Source organism: Labeo rohita, chromosome 16 (genome assembly GCF_022985175.1).
Source record: "Labeo rohita strain BAU-BD-2019 chromosome 16, IGBB_LRoh.1.0, whole genome shotgun sequence".
Taxonomy (NCBI): Eukaryota; Metazoa; Chordata; class Actinopteri; order Cypriniformes; family Cyprinidae; genus Labeo; species Labeo rohita.
In genome coordinates this window covers 14,444,077-14,466,701 of record NC_066884.1, presented here as the reverse complement: position 1 = coordinate 14,466,701, position 22,625 = coordinate 14,444,077, and the positions used below count along the sequence as shown (strand labels likewise).

The following is a 22,625-nucleotide window of genomic DNA, read 5'->3' as shown; positions in this document are numbered from 1 at the left end:
GTTGTATTTTTTATGTGTCAGTTAAGGACAGGTTTATCTGAGCTTTTACCACAACAATATATTTTTGTGAAAAAATGGCGTAGCCATCTCTTCAAACAATTTTATAGAAAATACACGAGTATTTCACAGAAAATGTGAGGAGACTCGAAGTACAGTGCAGAAAATATGTAGACTATTTCAAAACACAGACCAGAATATACATTTTTGTGCAGTATGCATCAGTCACAAATTGTGGAAATCCCATCTAAAGCTGACACTAGAAATACTCACAATACTCAATATAAAGTGCAATTATACATTTTATGAATTAATTCATATGCACTGTTTTAACTCTAAGCTAATATGTTGTGGTGGTGTGGGACATGAAAAAGAATAAAAACGACTGCTAGGAGGATGTGGTTATAAAATTAGTTGGTGTTTAAGCAGTGTTCGAATTGAGGGGGGGCTGGGGGTCCCGGACCTCCCATAAGCATTATGGGATCCCCCATAACACCTAAAAAAAATATGCTTAGGGGGTCCCCTGGTTTTTCAATTTAACTATAATACTTAAAACATAAAACCAGTGTAAATGAAATTAAAAGATTTGATTGGTGTATTAAATTTAGACCTGCTCACGTTAAATCATATTTGTGACCCTTGACCACAAAACCAGTCTTGGGGTCGCTGGGGTATATTTGTAGCAATAGCCAAAAATGCATTGTATGGGTCAAAATTATAGATTTTTCTTTTATGCCAAAAATTATTAGGAAATTAAGTAAAGATCATGTTCCACAAAGATATTTTGTAAATTTCCCACTGTAAATATATCAAAACTTAATTTTTGATTAGTAATATGCATTGCAAAGAACTTAATTTGGAAAACGTTAAAGGCGATTTTCTCAATATTTTGATTTTTTTTGCACCCTCAGATTCCATATACTGAAATATTGTTCTATCCTAACAAACCATACATCAGTGGAAAGCTTATTTATTCAGCTGTTGATGTATAAAGCTCAATTTCGAAAAATTGACACTTATGCCTGGTTTTGTGGTCCAGGGTCACATTTTATTTTTACGCGTTTTTACAGCGTTGCGCATTATAACCAATCATACATTCGTTCCTGAATGAATCAACCGTTTAAATGATTCGGTTCAGTCGCAATGACTCGCTTATTAACAGTGACATGCTGACACCTACTGGCGGTTGTAATTCCACATTTAAGGTACCTTTTCATTTTTTTTTTTAAAATAATTTCAAATATCAGCATTCAACGTTTTAGGATTAAAATATTAAAACATTACTCATGCATTTGTAACTGCAGATTAAATGCAATCATGAAACAGTGCAAATACACCTAAATGCCAATTCAGATGCAGTGTTTGTGTTTCCTCTTTTTTTTTGATAATGATTTTATTTGTGTGGTAACAGCCTAAAATGTCTTATTATTCTAAGTGACTCTATTGATTAAATATAAGAATTTGACGCAAAAGATAATGCACACTTTCAGAATAAAGAATAGCTTTATAAAGGTAAAAAAAATGTCTACAAAAGGTAAAAATCACAAAATATTAATTTTCTTGGCTAGAGATTTAATTTTTCTTTGCTTAGTGATTGTTTGGTACACCTAATTCACTGATCATCGTAAAATAAGCTTTTTATCTTAGAATTAGGTTTTCTCAATGATAACAAGGACAAGAAATATGAATCATATTTATATAACGGGGGTGGGTTGGGTGGGTGGCTCTGATTAGGGGGACCCCCCAAGAGCTTTGACACGATTCGAATACTGTATTTAAGGCATTAATTGGTATTTAAAGGCATCTTTCTGGTGAAAATATTTGGCCTTTTCCAGACCCAGACAGAGATTTGCATGTCATTATCTTGAAGGCTACAGACAATTTCAATGGCACGCTCCGTGCACCTGTCCTCCCAAACGGATCATGTCACCGCTCCGCGGAGGTGGTCCGATTTAGGGGGATTTTGATGCAATGATACCCAAGGCCACGACACGGGGGCGTTGACGTTCTCTCCCGTCTCCTAAACAAACGCTTTTGTTGGCCGGAGCAGCAGGCACCTGAGCGAAGGGCATCGCGTAATCGTTCGATTGCGAGGCAACGTCTAAATCACGCAGCGCGCAGCTCCACAGCGATCATAATAGCGCAAGCTCGGTCGCGTCTGACGTAGAGGGGCTTCTTGGAAGAAAACATAGCTGGACCACTCACATGATACTGACACTCTATATAGGATTGGATATAGAACCAATAGAATGACTTCACTGGTATTTTCTGCCCGTTTTCGACCGATGGGACGCGATGAGGACGGAATAGTAACAGCGCGCTGGTGAGGATGCGGATCGCAGGATTAGGCTGACACAAAAGAGCGTTCACACCGTGTTTAATTGCGGATTAAACGAGGGCATCAGCCTTGCACAACAAGGAGACGGTTCTTTATTAGCGAGGAGCCAGACGCACGACGGGGAAGGTTGACAGCATCGCTCGGATGGTGGTGCCGTGGACCGCGCGACTATGTCACTACAGTGCTGGGTGATTGTTCTGGTGGGGCTGATGTCGTACTTCAACCCGGAGAGAGCTCTGGGAGCCCCGCAGAAGGAAGGTGAGCGCGTCGTTCAGATGGCATGATGTTATTGATGCGCTCGATGGGGGGAGGAGGCGATGAGGCGCTATATGAATAAAGGTGACAGTCCGATGAGAGTGTTTTATATTTCGGGATGTATGGCAACGCTAATTATTATTTCATAACTCAAACATATCTTTTATAATAGCTAAGCTATATATGTGTCCTTTTACTGAGCCCAGGCATCCTGCACTGATGATAATAAAGGTGTCTGGCTGCTCTTCTGGTACGCATGTATGATTCTTCATTGTGGGCCTGCAAAACATCTCTCCTCTATGTAAATTTTACATAGGGGCTTGAGGTAATCATGTTTTTTACATAACGCGATTTTCTCTGAATCATCATATGCCCCTGTTTTAGCTAAAGCTTGCAGAACTGCATCATCTGCGGCGTTTTATTAGGTATGATGCGTTATTTTAGCAGTATCATGAACATAAATGTGCCAACAGGCCCGCGTGTTTATTTGTGCGCTCTCGTATGCAGTATGTGTAACCATATGGTCAAAGAAGGGAACTGCGCACAGGTCCGTGTCTGCCAATGTCTGGCCACTGTTCCTCGAACAATAAAAGGTTATCACATGAATAATAACACCCTTCATGTATTCACACAGCTACCTGCTCATTAGCCTATATATTTCCATAGTTCAAGTGGACGAATTCCGCGGCAGGATCCTCGAATGTAAAACGCGTCTATTGTTAATTGCAACCGTGGCATTTGTGGTAATTATTATGATTTTTAATGTGCATTTACCCGAATTTTTTTTTTTTTTTTTTTGGTCATTGATTACTAGCCTATGCATTCATCTTTAGCAACACAAGTAATTTTCGAGTGTTCTCACATCATGTGATGTTTTGAAATTATAGAAATGTACGATATTCTCTATAAAACCATAGCAAGATAGGCTCCTGATTCGTGAGATATCTATATAAATGCATTTTTATTTGTACATTTTAATAATTATTATATCATAGTGATGTATTATTATGTATTGTTATATGATAATAATATTAATGATAGCAATAATAGTGTTTATTAACAATAATACTACTTTATCATTAAGAAAATATGTGATGATCTTTATCTTCCTGAAAAATGCCATCTATAAGCTTAAAATGAGCACAACCTCAAATGACCTGTACCCTTTCCCCACAGCAGACCTTAATGACTGCTTAGTACTCTGTGACTCTTTTTAAACAGCCTTTCCCAGCCTCAGCCGGGACCGTGTTGTCAGTCCTGATGTGTCCAAAAATGTCTTTGTGGTGCCTATGCTATTTTAGGAAAACCATGGTCCGTCGCCTCTAAAAGTTACATTACTTTTTTGCAAATGATTAAGAAATGATAGTAGCATCTATTTCTCTTCACATTTTTGTATTAATGTTATTTTTATCCTCACTATTTTCAGTGACATTCTACACTCTTAAAAATAAAGCTTCATCATTGGCTTTAGCGGTTCTATAAAGAACCTTGAACATCCATGGAACCTTTTAAATGCAGACAAGGTTCTTTAGATTTTAAAAATGTTCTTTAAAATGGTTCTTTTAGGAACTGTTCACTGAAAGGTCCTTGGGGAACCAAAAATGGTTCTTCTGTGGCATCAGTGCAAAAGCACCAGATTTTATTAGATGATAGTGTTTATTTTCTGATGTAATGCTGAACCTCTAGCAATGGCATGTGTGCTAACATTGATGAATAAACAATGAGGTTTCAAGTCAGCTGAATACATTTTAATTTTAGTGGATATTCAGTCTCGTAATCACAATGCCAAAGGTATTTAACCTCCTTGCCCTCCTCCCCACCTTCTCTTCTCCACAGATGGCTCTCCTAAAACAAACGGCCAAATTGAGGTACAAAATCAAGTATGGCACCTTTCCTTCTGACCCAGCAACCCTGCAGATACAAGAATCTTTTTCAATAATCCAGTCCCTTCCCTTAAAAAAAAGGCCCTTCCCCCCCAAACAAAACTCCAAATACCTTTCCTTCTTCTTCAGTAGTGACGAGTACAAGAAATGTCTTGTATGATGACTCTCTGGTTTCTCTCCTTTGCTTCCCTCAAACCTCAACTCTCAAATCCCTCCCTAAACCCAATCTGAAGGTGATCTATTCTGAGTTCCTCTGCTTTTCTCTGTACTTTCACCCTTTGTGCAATGAAAACACTTCATTGGATTCCTGTGCTATGTTCTGAATGTAACGCTGCCCTTTCAATTTTCCCTGTTAGGAATATATACAAGTTATCTATCTATCTATGTATCTATGGATCAATCCCTTAGTATTCATAAGGCTGGATATGTAAATCTCTGCCCTCTTTTTCCCCTCAGTCTCTCTGTCCCGGGACGGCTCTCTCTCTCCTCCCCCTTATGTGATTATTCTCATCTCCTGCTCTGGGCTGGTCTCTTTTGTTCTGTTGCTTCTCACCTGCCTTTGCTGTAAGAGAGGAGGCGTGGGATTCAATGTAAGTCTCTTTGGTGTGTGTTTTATACATGTGGGTTTATGTGAGTTTTGCATAACGTGGGTGTTACTGATATGAATCAGCATGAAACATACGTTTTCATGTTCATCTGATGGTGTTTAAAGATCTATTTCTTATATATCCCCATCTCCACCTTTCTTTTTCAGGAGTTTGATAATGCGGAAGGGGAAGAATGCTCTGGGGCATCCAGCCCTGTTCCTGAGGACAGTTTGTCCTCCTGTCCATCACTACCAGAGGTCTACACGCTTCCACTGCGGGATAAGAACTGCCCCACTCTACCGAACGGCACAGGTATACTCAATATACACATCTTGCTCCATAACATGTTTATGACATGAAGTGACAATGACACTGTCAATGTACATACATATAACTCTCTTTAACACATTGAATCCTGTTGAATCCCACAGACAGCTCTCAATGTTTCCGAAGGCACACTCTCAACTACTTGCAAGAGATTGGAAATGGCTGGTTTGGAAAGGTAGAGACATTTAAATGAAAAAAATCTCAGGAATTGTAATTAACACTAATGGAAACCCTTGCTGGTGGGGGTACCTAAGAAAGCTGAAAGGTGTATTATTATAATTTTATATAGAAAATTTCTTTATGTATGCTGTTTCAGGTGATCATAAAACTGTAAGTAATTATTGTGTTTTTCTTTAATTTAAAGGGATAGTTCACCAAAAATGAAAAGTCTGTCATTAATTACTCACCCTTATGTCGTTCCAAACCCGTAAGACCTTCGTTCATCTGCGGAACACAGATTAAGATATATTTGATTAAATCTGAGATCTGACACATTCAAAGCCCAGAAAAGTAGTAAGGACATTGTTAAAATAGTCCATGTGACATCAGTGGTTCAACCTTAATTTTTAATGCATGCCTTTAAGACTGACACAGAAGAGAAGTAGTTGTTGAATAAAAGTCGTTAGTTTCCTAAAAATAAAAAGTGTTTTTGTAGCTTTATAAAATTACAATTGAACCACTGTTGTTACATGAGTTATTTGGAACAACATGTGGATGAAGAATTAATGACAGAATTTTCATTTTTGGATGAACTACCCCTTCAAATGCACTTGAAACTTTGAGGCTTCTGAATCAGTGTTTCATAGTCTAAATATCTGTGAAATTGATCATTCTACACAAGCAAGTATTACATCTCTGATCTTAAACACTTAAAATGTGGCATTTCAGGCCACGGTCTCATTTTCAGCTGCTTAAAGATCACTCTTTCTTACTTGATGACCATCTATAATTACACTGACCTGAATTTGTAGTCTGTTTGACATGTATGGGTTGCCCTGGTCTGTATGTCCTCACTGCATACTTCTGCACATATTTTTAGTTCCATTCTACACACTCTCTTTCATTTCTTCTTTTTCATTTGTAGAGATATGTTTTGTTTTTTGTTTTTTTGGTAAAACTGTTTGACCTGTCTTTGGTAGGTAATCCTCGCTGAAGTGCTGTGTGACTGCAGTTCCTATCAGGCTGTGGTGAAGGAGTTGAGGGTCAGTGCTAGTCCTCTGGAACAGCGGAAGTTCTTGGCAGAGTCTGAGCCATACAGGTCAGACAAACTGGGTTGCTCTGGCTGGCATTATGTCTTGCTGATTGTTGTCTTTTCCTAGTTAGTGTGTGTGTGTGTGTGTTTTTTGTTTTTTTTTTGTAATTATATTAGTGGAAATTTCAGCTGATTTTTTTTTTTTATTGAGGCTATTATTCCCCACTTATCTAGCACTCACATTGCTCATACAAGCAATGAATTACCTTATTTTTCTGCTTGTTTATTTGCATTACAATGGCTTGTGATGGCTAGGAATGTTTCATATGAACACTGGACATATATGCAGTTGAGGTCAATAGTTTGCATCCCCTTTTCAGAATCATTAAAAATGTTAATTATTTGACCAAAATAAGAGGAATCATACAAAATACATGTTATTGTTTATTTAGTACTGACCTGAATAAGATATTTCACATATAAGATGTTTACATATAATCCACAAGAGAAAATAATAGTTGAATTTATAAAAATGATCCAGTTCAAAAGTTTACACCCCCTTGATTCTTAATACTGTGTTCCTACCTGAATGATCCACAGCTGTGTTTTTTTTTTTAGTGATAGTTGTTGATTAGTCTCTTGTTCATCCTGAACAGTTAAACTGTCTGCTGTTCTTCAGAAAAATCCTTCAGGTCCCACAAATTCTTTGGTTTTCCAGCATTTGTGTGTATTTGAACTTTTTCCAACAATGACTGTATGATTTTGAGATCCATCTTTTCACACTGAGGAGAACTGAGGGACTCATATGCAACTATTACAGAAGGTTTAAACACTCACTGATGCTCCAGAAGGAAACAAGATGCATTAAGAGCTGGGGGGTGAAAACTTTTTGAATTTGAAGATCAGGGTAAATTTAACTTATTTTGTCTACTAGGAAACATGTACCTATCTTTGTAGCTTTTGAAGGGCAGTACTAAATAAAAAAATATGATATTTAGGCCAAATAAGAAAAATCTCCATTCTGTTCAAAAGTTTTCACCGCCCCCAACCCCCAACCCCCACCCCCGCCCTTCTCTTACTGCATTGTTTTTCCTTCTGACGCATCAGTTAGCGTTTGAAAATTCAGTAATAGTTGCATATGAGTCCCTCCGTTGTCCTCAAAGTGAAAAGATTGATCTCCAAAACATACAGTCATTGTTGAAAAGGGTTCAAATACACAAAAATGCTGGGAAACCAAATAATTTGTGGGACCTGAAGGATTTTTCTGAAGAACAACAGGCAGTTTACCTGTTCAGGACAAACAAGGGATTCATGAACGACTATCACTAAACAAAAAAACAAAGATGTGGATTATTCAGGTAACAACACAGTATTAAGAATCAAGGGGATGTAAACTTTTGAACCGGGTCATTTTTATAAATTTAACTATTATTTTCTCTTGTGGTCATTTTGTATGATGTAAAATTATTAACATTTTTAATGATTCTGAAAGGGGATGCAAACTTTTGACCTCAACTGTATATACATACACACAAGGTGTGTATGGGACTTGATTGGCTCAGGAATGCTGAAAAACATTATGGATCTGTTTTGTTTAATTACATTTGCCATCTCCGTTTCTGTGCTCCCTCTCACCCTGTATAAAGTATGTTTACACGAACATTGACAACACAGCTAATCTTTATTGATTTGCTTTTCTCACCTCACAGAAGTCTTCAGCATCCAAATATTCTGCAGTGTTTGGGCCAATGCAGTGAGAGTGTTCCTTTTCTCCTGGTCATGGAGTTTTGCCAACTGGTGAGAACCCAAATTTGGACAGTGAGACCATTTTTAGAGAAAAAACTTTTGTAGAGAAAGCAATTACTGCTTTGGATGATGTGTTTGTCTATTGTGGGTAGTTCAGGGAAATTTAGTCAATGGGTTTCATTCATGAGACACTGGTGCATTCAGTTAATTGAAGCAATTTATGTAAGAATGGATTTATGATGTATTGGATTAGATTCTGAATTAATTATGAGTGTTTCATGAACAAGGCACATTGTGCACTCAAGGGACTGGAATAAATTTAAATATACCAGTTCATTATGTAATCATCAAATTGTCTTTGCACTTTTAATTAGGCATTTGATCCTATTTTCTGTATCAAATAATTTTCTGGATTTTCATTTTTTTTTGTGTCTGTATCTACAGGGTGACCTGAAGAGGTATTTAAGAGCTCAGAGGAAGTCTGATGGGATGACCCCTGACCTGTTAAACAGAGACCTCTTGACCTTACAACGAATGGCATATGAGATCACCTCAGGTCTCTTGCATCTCCATGAGAACAATTACATTCACAGGTAAGAGTGGTGAAATATTTAACTTCAGGATCATGTGACTGACAAGATATCAAAAATGATGATACTGTTCTCTATTTGTCTGTTTTTCTCCAGTGATTTGGCACTGAGGAACTGCCTCCTCACTTCAGATCTTACGGTTCGGATCGGAGACTATGGCCTCTCGCACAATCAATATAAGGTACTTAAACAATTACCAAACATCATTCCACTTCAAATAGACTTTATAGAGCAGGACCTCAATCGATCTGGTGTCTTAAGTTGTTTTAGGATAGAGGGTTTTTTCTGTTCACCAGAGATGGTGATTTGTCAGCATTCAAAATATTTCATATTGCGTAATCAGCATATAGATGCAAAATGGTTTTGGAGCCCCTTAGCCTCTTTTTTGAATCTTTGATAATGTGGTTGTCCATATTTTACACAAACAGGAGGATTACTATCTAACCCCAGACAAACTGTGGATACCTCTCCGCTGGATTGCCCCTGAACTTCTGGAGGAGTTTCGCGGGAATCTGATTGTCACTGATCAAACCAAAACCAGCAATGTGTGGTATGGAAAATTATAGACAAATGTATTTATAATGGAATGGAAGAGTCTAATAATAGCACAGAAGTAAAAAATAACAATCATGGAGTTAACTTTTTATTTCTTAATACAAACCCCTTAATGAACTTAATGGGAAAATAAGAGAAAATAATAATTGAATTTATAAAAATGACCCTGTTCAAAAGTGTACATACACTTAATTCTTAATAATGTGTTGTTACCTGAATTATCCACAGCTGCATTTTTTTATTTTTTTTTTGTTTAGTGATAGTTGTTCATGAGTTCCTTCTTTGTCCTGAACAGTTAAACTGCCTGCTGTTCTTCGGAAAAATCCTTCAGGTCCCACAAATTATTTGTTTTTTCAGCATTTTTGTGTATTTGAACTCTTTCCAAAAATGACTATATGATTTTAAGATCCATTTCTTCACACTGAGGACAACTGAGGGACTCATATGCAACTATTACAGAAGGTTCAAACACTCACTGATGCACCAGAAGGAAACACAAAGCATTAAGAGCTTGGATTGTAAACTTCTGAACAGAATGAAGATGTGTACATTTTTCTTATTTTGCCTAAATATCATATTTTTTTCACACAAAAATGCTGAAAAACCAAAGAATTTGTGGGACTTAAAGTATTTCTCTGAAGAGCAGCAGGCAGTTGTTCAAGACAAACAAGAGACTCATGAACAACTATCACTAAACAAAAAACACAGCTGTGGCTCATTCAGGTAACAACACAGTACTTAGAATCAAGTGTATGTAAACTTTTGAACGGGGCTAATTTTTATAAATCAACTATTATTTTCTCTTGTGCACTATATGTAAACGTCTTTTATGTGAAATATCTTTTTCAGGTCAGTACTAAATAAAAAAAAAAACATGCATTTTGTATGATCTCTCTAATTTTGGTAAAATAAGTAACATTTTCCAGATTCTGCAAGATGTGTGTAAACTTTTGACTTCAGTTGTATACTTTTTCCCTTTATATCACAACTGACAGGTCTCTGGGTGTTGTGATATGGGAGCTGTTTGAATTTGGGGCTCAGCCACACAGACACCTGAGCGATGAAGAAGTTCTCACCTTTGTCATCAGGGAGCGACAGATCACTCTGGCTCAACCCCGCCTCAAACTTGCTCATGCAGACTATTGGTCAGTATTTTAAATAGCTAAAATTAAGATGAAACTGTATCAGCACGTAGATGCAGATATAGAACCCAGATTCAACTACAAAATGTTTTACACTGCCAGAAATAATCTTTAATGGATCAATGGATCAATGGAAGATTTTTTTCTGAACGTCTTAACTGGAAGATGGAACAAAAATGAAACAGGATTTATAATCTAAATAAAGCAAAATATGTAGTAAATAATGTCATACTAATATGTGAACTCTACTTTCGTATATTCCGTTAGGTACGAGGTCATGCAGTCTTGCTGGCTACCTCCATCCCAGCGGCCAACGGTCAACAAAGTCTTCCTCCTTCTCTCCTCTCTCCTTGCCGCAGAGCAAGGAAGTCGGAAGAGTTCTAGAAGGGATGAGGATGAGGAGGATTATGATGAAGACAGTGGAGAAGAAAGGAGAAGAGAGAGTGACGAGTCATTCGAAAGGCGATGGGATGCCCTCCGACCCCCAGCTTTTCAGTCAGCTGCACACAAGCTTATGAGGGAGAGAGAATATGGGAGGGAGGATGGCTGCCTCAGAGAAAACGGAAACTCCTTTCCTCTTTTAGACCCCGTGGACAATATGATCACTCCTACATCTGAGCTAGATGACATCCTTACTGTAACAGAGACCAGCAAAGGGTTAAACTTTGAATACTTCTGGGAAAAGGCCCATGGCAGGAGAGGGTACAAGCCACTTCCTCCACCTCAACCAATACCAACACCCAACTCTGGCCACAGGCAAACCTTGGACACACCCACCGTTGTCCCCGTGATCAGTGCCCGCAGCCCTTCACTGGCCAGCGAATATTACATTCGCCTAGAAGAGCATACTCCCCAGGATAAGTCCCCTAGTCTAGGAAAAGGGCGCTCGTTTAAAAAAAATTCAGGGTGTCCTGGAGATCTGGAGCTGGTTGAGCTTCAAACAGGGAGTACTGGAAAAGACAGGCCATGCTTCAGTCAGCAAGATGGCTTTGCGAGAGGCACCTCTCAGACTGTCAGATCCAGTGAGGTAAAGGTTATGGTTCCAAACACTGGCTTGGTTGAGTTCAGTAAGGAGAGCTGCAACCGAGTGACGGATTACGCTGTTATAGACATCGGAGAAGCAAACCAAAAGTCACTTGGTCCTCAAGCGCCCATCCTCCCGCCTAAACCTCGTTCAATGTCCATGTCTTCTGGCAGCCATCTACACTCACGTCCCCTGCCTGCTCCTCCGCTAGGTTACGCAAGAACATACGGGTTAGACATCTACCCTGGATCTTCGTTCCCAACGGGCAAAGTTGAGACCTCTGATTCTTTACTAATGAGTTCACTGTCCAAAGCCAATTTTGACCATTTGGGCTTAAATCGCACTCATCAGACACTTCCCCCATCTCCATCACTGTCTCCTTCCATTCCACCATCTTCTGGTAGCCACTCCATGTTCCTCCCACCTCAGACCTGTCCTCCACCTCTCCCTCCTCACTATAGACTCCAGAAGGGTCAAAATTACTCTTCAGATACATATTCTAGATACAATGCAATGCACTTACAAAGAGACCCACTAAGCTGTGACCATACTGATGGGAGAAATGCTGACAGGGGCATGACACGGTCTCAGTCTTTGTATAATTCAAGAGATGGTCCAAAGACGTACTCTGTGGACAATGATTCCTGCACCAGAATGACTCGATCCCAGTCCACAATTCCAAAAATTGAGAGAACGTCATCCTCAAGTCCGGAATTCTCAAGGGATGATGATGATGACGATGATGATTCACCTTTCATGTCACCACAGAGATCCACAAGTGGAACAACTATTCAGCACGCCAACCTGGCTGATGAACCAGACCCAGCCACGTCGGAGCTTTTCTCAAGGGGAATGAAGCGAACACAATCCCGCCTTGCCACCATCCTGCCGGCCATATGGAGAGAAGATGCAGTCATGCAACGTGAACGAGTTGCAGCCGCTAGGAAATCTCCCATACACTTGTTTCTGACTGAGATATCCAATGACTCCGTGGACATGAAAGATGGAGAAAGCACATGGGCACGAGAAAGCGATGGAAGGAAAGACAAAGGAATGCGGAGATCCCAGTCTCTTCTCTCAGAACTTGACTCGTCCTCACAGGCTTGGGCCTCAGACAAAGATTTCCTGCCTGGGTATGAAGGCAGTGCCAAAAAGAGAGATTTGTTCCTTACGGAGATTGAGACATCTGTGTCAGATTGTGAGGATGCATATGATGGCGAAGGTGGCACCCCAGTTTCCAGATTTGGAACTACTCCTCATCCTTTTGCACATCCCTCAGATTTGCCAGCATATGCAGAAGCTGAAGAGGCTTTTTCATCAGGGATGAAGAAGTCTCATTCCCTGCTCTCTGAAATCTCCAATGAAAGTGTTGAACCTGAGCTGAAGAAAGGGGAAATGACAAGAGAGGAATTCCTGAAGGAGATTCAATCTGCTGAAACATTTCTAACTGAAATCATTACAAGGCAACGCAAAATGGAGGAGAGTGTTTCACCTGCTCCTTTGTCTCCTGAGTATGAGTCAATATGCATTGACCCAGAATCGTCTCAGACAATACAGTTTGAATCAGAAAGAGCAAGAGCAGGAAAGCAGCCAGGTGACACCAAAGAAGCAATTTATGCTCAAGTTACCAAGCGGGCAAAAAGAAGTGAAATAAAAGTCGCTATGCGCCCAGAAATTCCAGTACTTCAGATTGCATCTGAGTTGCAAAATCTTGAATCAGCTCAGAAATTAACTCCAGTCAGCCACTTTTCACCTGGAATACAGCTAGAGAAGAATTCCTTTAATGATTTTCTTCCCTCAGAAGTAATGCCTAAAAATGGGCCTCTGTTGGAGCAGATATCTCCCATTATAAAAGAGAAACAAAATTCTCAAGAGTCTCATAATCAGCATGATTGTGTAAGTGAAGGTCCAGTAGAACCCAGCAATATGCACAGTGGTTCAGTGAATTGTGACAAAAATCTAATCACTGATGATATGCAAACTGGAAGTGTAAGTGAAAATTATTTGAAGGGCATGTTTGTTAAGGCCAAAGAACTAATGCAGGAAAACGATCACAGTGTGTCAACTGGCATCGAGGTGAGGACATCAAATGCAACATTTAAAGAAAATGTACACAATGAGAAACTGCCAGAACATCCAAACCAGATGCCAAATGAATCGACTTTCTTTGATCCTTCACAAAACAGTAATTTAGTTTGTGGCACAAAGGAGAGGGAATACAGTTCAGATGTGAGTCAAGACTGCCCCACTGCCAACTTGCAAATGGAGACATCATCTAAATCCCTTGAACAAACCACTTTACCTGACAAGGACACTAGTTCAAGAACAGAGTGTCATGAAAAAGACATGGAAATGGCAAAAGAGCAAATACTTCCAAGTGACTCTTCACTCTCCTTGAATGAATCAAGTACAGATGTGTTCCACTCGCCTATGGTGCATGAACCCAACTCTGACCAGTCACTTTCCACAATGACCCCCTCAGATTCTGTCTTGTCACCTTTGACCTCTAGTTCGCTGGAATGCCTCACACCTGGAGACTCCTGGTTGGGTGGAGGAAGCAGTGGATGGAGAGCCCTGGGAACGGAAACACCACACCGGGATTCGGCCTACTTCTCCGACAGTGACTTGGATGGTGGAGAGGGTTTAGGCAGAAGAGGCACCGATGTACTTGGCCCTTCTCGTCCAGGTGGCGCTCGAACAGGAGAGCGAGGAATATTGATGGGAATTGAGGAAAAGATTGAGGATGAAGGACTACTGGAGAATTTAGAAAAGCAAGTGGAGATGAAACAAGACATGCAGGAATTGTGGGGTTCGAATGAGAGAGCTGATACAGAGAAGGGTCTCATACAAGGTGCTGTCATTTCAGGAGTTTCTCAGAGCGAATGCAATGCCGAATTTATTGCCAGGTTGTTCTCTAATGGAGAGGATGAGCCAAACAAGGGAGTTCCATTTAGCAACAGCTCTTTTAACATACAAAACTCCTCTCTAGTTAAAAATAGTGAGCTGGTCATGTCTCACACATTTTCAAAAGAAAGAATGTGTCAGGATTCAGGTGCTACAGATCTTAGACTGCTCACTGACATAGTCTCAGAACCTCAGAAACCCATTTCTGGACCAGTTTGTCAAGAAGAACTCATTGAACATTGTTCATATTTGCAAACAGCAAAGTATAAAGAGGCACGCTGTACATCACCTGAATTCCCAACTGATGACCAGTCATCAGACAAAAGTAAATCCAGGCTATCACGGTTTTACAGCTTACAGTCTGATTATTCTAAATGCATCATCAGCCCTGAGCTAAACCCAAAGCTCAGCAATGATGACACCAAATGCGGCCTGACCCAGTTCATCTGGTCTGAGACGAAAGCTGAACAACCTACAGAAGGGGAAAAGAGTAAGCTTGATATCCAAGACACAGATGCAAATGAACTAGGTTTGAGAAACCTTACATATTCAGAAGAGAGTGAGGATGAACAGGCAAAGGAGAAGTCTGAAAGTCAGCTAACGGTTGGGGAACTCTGCTTCACAATCAAGGAATCCCCCCAAAATGCTGCAGACGAGAATGCCAGCAGTATGGAGATCTCAAAAGATGAACGCTCTGATGAATATGGCAGAGGTGCCTCAATAGGTCTTGAACTGAAGGAGAAGGAGTTGTGGAGTGCCCTTGAGGAAGATTACAGCACAGAGGAGACTATGAGAGGAGAATTTAACTGCCAATCATTTCAGCAAGGAGAACTTCACCTTTGGCCTGTAGAAAATGACCAGTGGGCTGCAGCCGAAGCTCGGACACCAGAAGCAGGGCTTGGATCAGAGCTCTTCCCAAGTTTTGGGAAAAAGGCCTGGGGAGAGGAGGAACACTTAGTGGTGAGTCATGAATTTTGGGAATCTGAAGCAAACGATGAGCTCGCAGATAGTGAGTCTCATCCCTCTACTCAGAGAATATGTGAAGATGCATTTAATGATGAGAAGCTAGGACAAGCTGATTACCCACCATCTGAGAGATTGACCCTTTCTATTGAAGCTCAGGATGCACTTGTAGAAAGGCTCGACTTTCAGCAAGAGGAGAACATGGAAAATCCAGACATGGAGAATGGAGCACTAGAGCATTATACTAGCAATATAAAAATGGAAGTTGAAAATCTGGAGAACCCAGAGCTGGAGGCATCTGTACAACACAGACCTGTTGAGGTGGTGATTGATACCCAGAATCCTGAGACATGTTTACAACATTGTGTGGGAGGTGAATTGTTTGGGGATAAAGATAATAAAGAGTTTGACAGTCACGAAAACATAGTGGGTGTAAGAGGTTGTGTGACTCACTCGCCCTCGTTTTCTAATACAAATGCTTCAACTGATGAGTTGGAGCCTCTACAATACCACAAAGAATCTCTTTCTAGTCATGATGTTTCTAACAATGTACAAAGGGACCAAACTGAAGCCACATGGGCACCCAAGACTGAAGCAAGCAAAATGTTGGTTGCAGCCCTTGAAGACCATCAAACCTGCACAATAGATATGTCAAATGCAACCACTGACTTAGCTGACAGTTCTCACATCATTTCAGTGTATCCAGAGTGTCTCAGTACAGAAACCGTTAGACATAACGTTGACAGTAATCACTGCTCTGCCACCATCAGTGATGTGTTTTTTGAAAAAGAAAGATCAGATTCTCCATCTTGTCCAAGTCTTACCATTAGCACCGATCCAGAGCCATGCAAGATTCATAGTAGCAACGTTCAGTGTTCAACCCCTGCACTGATTTCAATGGAGCTTTCTGAATGTGCTGCTTCCCCACATGTGGAGGGCCCAAGTAGTTTCCCGAATACAGTACACCACATAGAAATCAAGACCAGTTCAAGTCTGTTCTGTGCTGCGGATCAAACATCCACTAAAGGACATGAAGAGCCGCTTGACTGTTCTGATGATGTTAACTGTTTAGATCAGTCTCTTGAAGAACTTGCCACCAGTACCACCACTCACAGCAAAGGCATCACTGCAAACCTGGGACAAAAACTGCACACATCTCTTGTGCAAGAAAACCACATTCACCCAGAATCAAATGCTGTGGATGACAGAAATAGCCTGTCCCAGAAAGCGGCCCATCCACCTCTCTCCCAGTGTTCTCTGAACTCCATCCCTGAGTTGTTGATCTCTGAGTGGAAGGACTTGGATGAGGAGCCTCTGGAGGATTTTGAAAAACTGGAGCAACTGTGCTGCATTTCTGGGGATGAAGAGACCCTTGGAGATTTGTTTTTAGGAAACTTAGATCTGCTTGAATCTTTGAAGAGAAATCCAGAGCAAAGAACGTGCGGTGCCGGTGGCATAATAAACCAGCATGACTCAGCAGATGCAGAGGGAAAGACGAGAGTAGAGCTCAAAGAGGAAGTTGACGGGATATCCAAAAGTACCACTGCTGTCTTGAAACAGTCAGAGCAGTATGAAAACATTTCTCCAAATTTCCCAGGAGAAGCTCAGCAGTCGAGGGAGAAAAGAACGGGGAAGCACGTGCCAACGCCTCTCTCACCATGCAATTCTACAGATGGTTCCAAAGGGCAGAGGTCACTCTCAAAAATGCAGGCAAAAAATGGACTGATGATGCAGGTGAATACAAATGACTATGACCTGTACTCTGTTGATGCTCTGCTATTTCTGAAACATTCTGTCTTTTTTTAGGTTTGTGAGGAAAGGCTTCAGTACTCTCTCAGTGAAAATGTTAAAACCAATGTCCTGTGGGGGTCTACAGTTAGTGACAGCGTGATTCTGCACCCTTGGGGAGCCTCTACCACTGCGTCCTCTGAAGAAAATGTTGCAAGCAAGGATTTCCAAGAAAATGAGAGGTGTGGTTATGCTCCAGAAATACTACAAAAATAGATGAAGTGCTGAATAAAACAGAGCAATATTCCAAGAGAGAGGTCAAATAATATCTCTCTATTCTAGAGATGATGAATCATAATCAGAAATTCTGTATTTAAACTATTAGTTCACTTCCTCAATTATAATTTCCTCATAATTTACTTGCCCCTATTTCACCCAGAATGTTCAAGTCTTTCCTTCTTCAGTCGAAAAGAAATTAAGGTTTTTGAGGAAAACATTCCAGGATTTTTCTCAATGTAGTGGACTTCAATGGTGGCCAGTGGGTTGAAAGGAAAGGAAAGGACGTGACGCCAAGTATGGTGACCCATACTTGGAATTTAACCCCAAGTGCACACACACACCGTGAACACACAGCCGGAGCAGTGGGCAGCCGTATCGCTATCGCTGCGGCGCCCGGGGAGCAGTTGGGGGTTCGGTGCCTTGCTCAAGGGACTCACCTCAGTCATGGTATTGAGGGTGGAAAGGGGGCTGGTTATTCACTCCACCCACCTTCAATCCCTGCCGGGCCTGGGATTTGAACCTGCAACTTTTCGGTTACAAGCCCGACTCCCTAACCATTAGGCCACGGCTGCCCTCAAATTATATACTTTTTAACCATGAGTGCTCGTCTTGCACTAGCTCTGCAATGCATGTGTGCGTCTTCATGCATTACGTAATCACATTAGAAAGGTCACGCGTTCAACTTCAAAAATGTCCTGCATTTTGTTTGGAAACACTAGATCAGTACTTTCATATATTGCATGAGTTCAAGCATTTGTGCATTTGTGGTTAAAAAGTATATACATTTTTAATTTTTTTTTTAAATGACTGATTCACTAGATAACACCCTTATTCCTTGGCTGGGATCATATAGAGCCCTGTGAAGCTGCATTGAAACTGCAGTTTGAACCTTCAACCCATTGGCCACCATTGAAGTCCATTATATGGAGAAAAACCCTGAAATGTTTTCCCCAAAAACCTTAATTTCTTCTCGGCTGACAAAAGAAAGACATGAACATCTTGGATGACATGGGGGTGAGTAAATTATCAGGAATTTTTTATTTTGTTGGACGTGAACTAATCCTTTAATGTGATGTCATCATGACCTTTAATGAAACCACAGTCTTTGCTTTCAAATTTATTTCAGCTGAATGCATTTCTTGGTTAAAGAAGGTAAAAACCAGACTTTATCTTAGTGTAAATGATTTATCTTAGCAGCAAGGAGGAGACACCACCCTCCTCTCCCTCTGTGTCTCTGAGTGAATCTGCTGAAGTGCAGACAGAAGGATTGATTGTGCTTGAACAGCCTGAGGTTACACCTTCACTGCCAGCTGCAAATCAAGCTATGAAAGGTACTGTCAACTGAAAGCACTCAACATATTCATTTGGATTTGTTAGCATCAGTTGTATATTTTATGCTATTTTAAAAAGCTGTACAGTCGTGATTATTTTTTGGCAAATGAACCAAAACTGAAAACCAAAGAACTTGAAAAGGTTAATATTTTAACGATTATTAAATTTTTTTAAATTGAACAATTTGGCTAATCTTGTCACATGAGTCTCTAAATCATTATAAGAGGTTGATAGCTAGTAGAAATATTTTTTTTAACAATCGCTCTCTCTCTTTCTCTTCATATATATATATATATATATATATATATATATATATACACCACCACAATATTTTCTTTTATGGTCATCATTCATCTCTACATCTGTACCATCATCCCATTTCAGCTAAGCTGGCCCGTCTCTCCTTATCCCTCCCTCCGCTCGCTCTCTCTCTTCCTCTCTCGCCAAATGCCAAAGGAGGATTCTGGGAAGGGGGAGAGCACAGAGGGGGAAGGAGGAGGGTTGCTTCAACAGGTAGCGATCCAGATGAAGATGAAGAAGAGGAACAGGAGGATGAGTCTCCCAGGCGCGTCATCGTTGTCACGGAGACAGATGTTGACAAGAGAGTGGGTTTGCGTAGCTTGTTGAAATCACCAAAGGAGCCCGTGGACAAAGAGAACCGTGACCGTGGGAGGAACGTGTCATTTTTTGATGATGTCACCGTCTATCTTTTCGATCAGGTATGTCAAGGGTGTTTACACAGAAAAGCATCATCAAGTACCTTCAGCTGCAAGGTTTCACATTGTTAAACATGGTCTGTTCCTGCCAGGAAACTCCGACCAATGAACTGAGCTCTGGATCCAATAGTTCATCTCCACATGGAAAACCCCCTAACACTGATGGTTTTAGTAAGTGTATTCCGCAGAAGATATGTTAAATTGGACTTGATTTGCATAATGCAAATCACGTACACTACCAGTCAAAAGTTTGTGAACAGTATGGTTTTTAATGTTTTTTTAAAAAAAGTCTCTTCTGCTCACCAAGCCTGCATTTATTTGTAAAATTTTGAAATATTTTGCTTTCTTTTTGAATATATTTTAAAATGTAATTTATTTCTGTGATTTCAAAGCTGAATTTTTAGCATAATTAATCCAGTCACATTATCCTTCAGAAATCATTCTAATATTCTGATTTGGTGCTTAAAAACATGACTTCTATTATTATTATTATGTTGAAAACAGCTGAGTAGAATTTTTTCAGGTTTCTTTGATGAATAGAAAGCTCAGAAGAACAGCATTTATCTGAAATAGAAATCTTTTGTAACATTATAAATGTCTTTATCATCACTTTTGACCAGTTTAAAGCATCCTTGCTAAATAAAAGTATACATTCCTATAATGTCTTTCCCAAAAAAGACTTTGTATTTCAGATAAATGCTGATCTTTAAATCTTTTTATTTATCAAAGAATCTGGAAAAACGGAGTAACGATGCTGAAAATTTAACTTTGATTACAGGAAAAAATGACATTTTAAAATACATTCAAATAGAAAGCAGTTATTTTAAATAGTAAAAAACAAAAATTCTATATATTATTATAATAGAAAATTCTTTAAAAACATTACAAATCTTACTGTTCAAAAACTTTTGACTGGTAGTGTATGATCACATTATTTACTTATTTTTTTCAGGATCAGGCAGCCACAAGGCATCGAAAAGTAAAGACCATGCAGTGAAGCCAAGATCTCCAACCGGAGTAACTTCCGGCTCATCATCAAGGTTTACAGTGAGCCCTGCTGATGACCCACATCTAGTGTGACACACTACTGTTCCCCAAACACCTGGACAAAATGTACCCCCCCTGGAGTGATTGAGTGGCCCCCATTGTCATCGGTAACTATGACGACTCCTGGAGGTTATTTTTATAACTGCAAGAAAAAGAAGGACTCCCGTTTCAAAAGGCTGGAGGCAGTCCAGGTTTTACTCACTGCAGCAGCTGGAGTGGTAAATCCACACATAGAAAGTACCTTCCAAACAGTCCCAAATCCTTGGAGTTATGTAAAATCTGACATGTACTTTTCGGCTATGCAATGGGAGTCTTATTATGTACCAGCTTAACTGTTCTATTTTCATGGCTTCTTGAAGTACGTTTGTATTTTATTCCCCTTAAATGAAGGGGGCGCACTTTCTCTGACCAGTACCTGTCTATTTGTGAGCTTAGACATATTGACATTGTAAATTTGTTCTCATTGCAGTCAGACATTCTTGTAGTTTGTGGTTGAGGAGGGAACCGTCTCTTTCTAGATCACAGCAGTGCAGTTCTCATTTAGCATTTGTACAAACTGAAAATGAAATCGCAACAGAATACAAACTCATTTTAAAACCATTTATTTTAAATGTATTCTTAGAATGCACGAAAAAATACAACTGCAACTAACTGTTATGTTTTATACTGTATTTTTTATTGCAAATGTTATTTATTTCTGTATCTAATTTGTTTACTTATTTATTCTGCGTTAGTTTTTTATTTAAATATGTTTGTCTGTTGGCCTAATTCACTTTATAAGTTTAGGTATACTGTATATTTACTTTGTATCAAATTATTTTGGATTTACGGCGTTTGCCGTTTCATCCTATCGATAACCGCCTCAACAAGCATATATCTTTGCATAGGTACAAACACTTTGAAATGTTTTCTCTAATTTAGCTATTTCTAGATGTCAGTCTGTATCTAGTTGTCCTATGATGTGTCTCTACGCAGGTGTTATTTTCTAATAATGTATTTGACATTAGCTTTTCCTTTATTTATTTTGAAGCAGTAATTATTGCTTGGCATGAAAAAAAAGAGAAATCAGCATACATAATTATTAATTGACTTATTCATTCATTTTTAGTTTTCAATCTTATCGTTCATGCAAATGTCTGAGGTAATCCAGATCATTACATCACGTTCAGCATCTGTTTCATTTAGAGGTTTCATAATATGCTGAGAAGCTGAGGGAGTGAAAATAACATGGAAACTGTGAAACATTTATTGAACTGTTTGATGACAATAAATTGTTCTGTCTTATAATATCTTCTGTGTCACATTTTACTTTACTTTAACTTTTTTGTAATATTATTTTAGTGCATTTATACAGCTTAAACTGGCATAAAATAAAGCTAAGTATTATGAAATGTGACCCTGGACCACAAAACCAGTCATAAGTCGCACGGGTATATTTGTAGCAATAACCAACAATACATTGTATGTTTCAAAATTATTAAGCAAGAACATTTCCATGACATTTTGTACATTTCCTACCATAAATATATTAAAACTTACTTTCTGATTAGTAATATGCATTGCTAAGAACTTCATTTGCACAACTTTAAAGGCGATTTTCTCAATATTTAGATTTTTTATTTTGCAGACTTTAGATTCCAGATTTTCAGATGGTTGTATCTCGGCCAAATATTGTCCTAACAAACCATACATCAGTGGAACGCTTATTTATTCAGCTCTCTTTTCTTATATTAAAATTTTATTTTAAATTGACCCTTATGACTGGTTTTGTGGTCCAGGGTCACAAATAGTACTCCTTCGCAAACTCCACAATACTACACTGGTGTCTCATGAAGCACAAATGTTTATGTTTGTTTAACCTGTTATCTAACAGAAAACTAATAAAATCATTCAAAAACAATTAAATATTGAAATATTGTAATTATATAAATTTTATTAGCTTTGTTACATGCAACCCTGCTACCTTACGATATTATCTCAATAAAAAAGTGACAAAAAAATCATAAAAATGTGTCACGAT

The 22,625-nt window shown here is 39.3% G+C and overlaps 1 protein-coding gene across 4 annotated transcripts; it reads left to right on the top strand.

Moving 5' to 3' along the window:
- The first annotated feature begins 1,902 nt into the window (after positions 1-1,902).
- Positions 1,903-21,894, top strand: lmtk3 (lemur tyrosine kinase 3). Of its 4 annotated transcripts, none has more exons than XM_051131358.1 (16): positions 1,903-2,593; positions 4,930-5,063; positions 5,228-5,372; positions 5,492-5,562; positions 6,527-6,645; positions 8,289-8,376; positions 8,770-8,918; positions 9,012-9,096; positions 9,344-9,465; positions 10,466-10,615; positions 10,880-17,237; positions 17,310-17,473; positions 18,705-18,841; positions 19,299-19,561; positions 19,651-19,729; positions 20,511-21,894. In XM_051131358.1, the coding sequence occupies exons 1-16, from the start codon at positions 2,506-2,508 to the stop codon at positions 20,636-20,638; spliced, it is 8,280 nt and encodes a 2,759-aa protein (XP_050987315.1). In that variant the 5' UTR covers positions 1,903-2,505; the 3' UTR covers positions 20,639-21,894. The 4 variants fall into 4 exon arrangements, with proteins under 4 accessions (XP_050987315.1, XP_050987313.1, XP_050987312.1 ...); XM_051131356.1 differs by having other exon boundaries at positions 1,904-2,593; positions 18,708-18,841; positions 19,227-19,561; XM_051131355.1 differs by having other exon boundaries at positions 1,904-2,593; positions 19,227-19,561.
- The last annotated feature ends 731 nt before the right edge of the window (positions 21,895-22,625 follow it).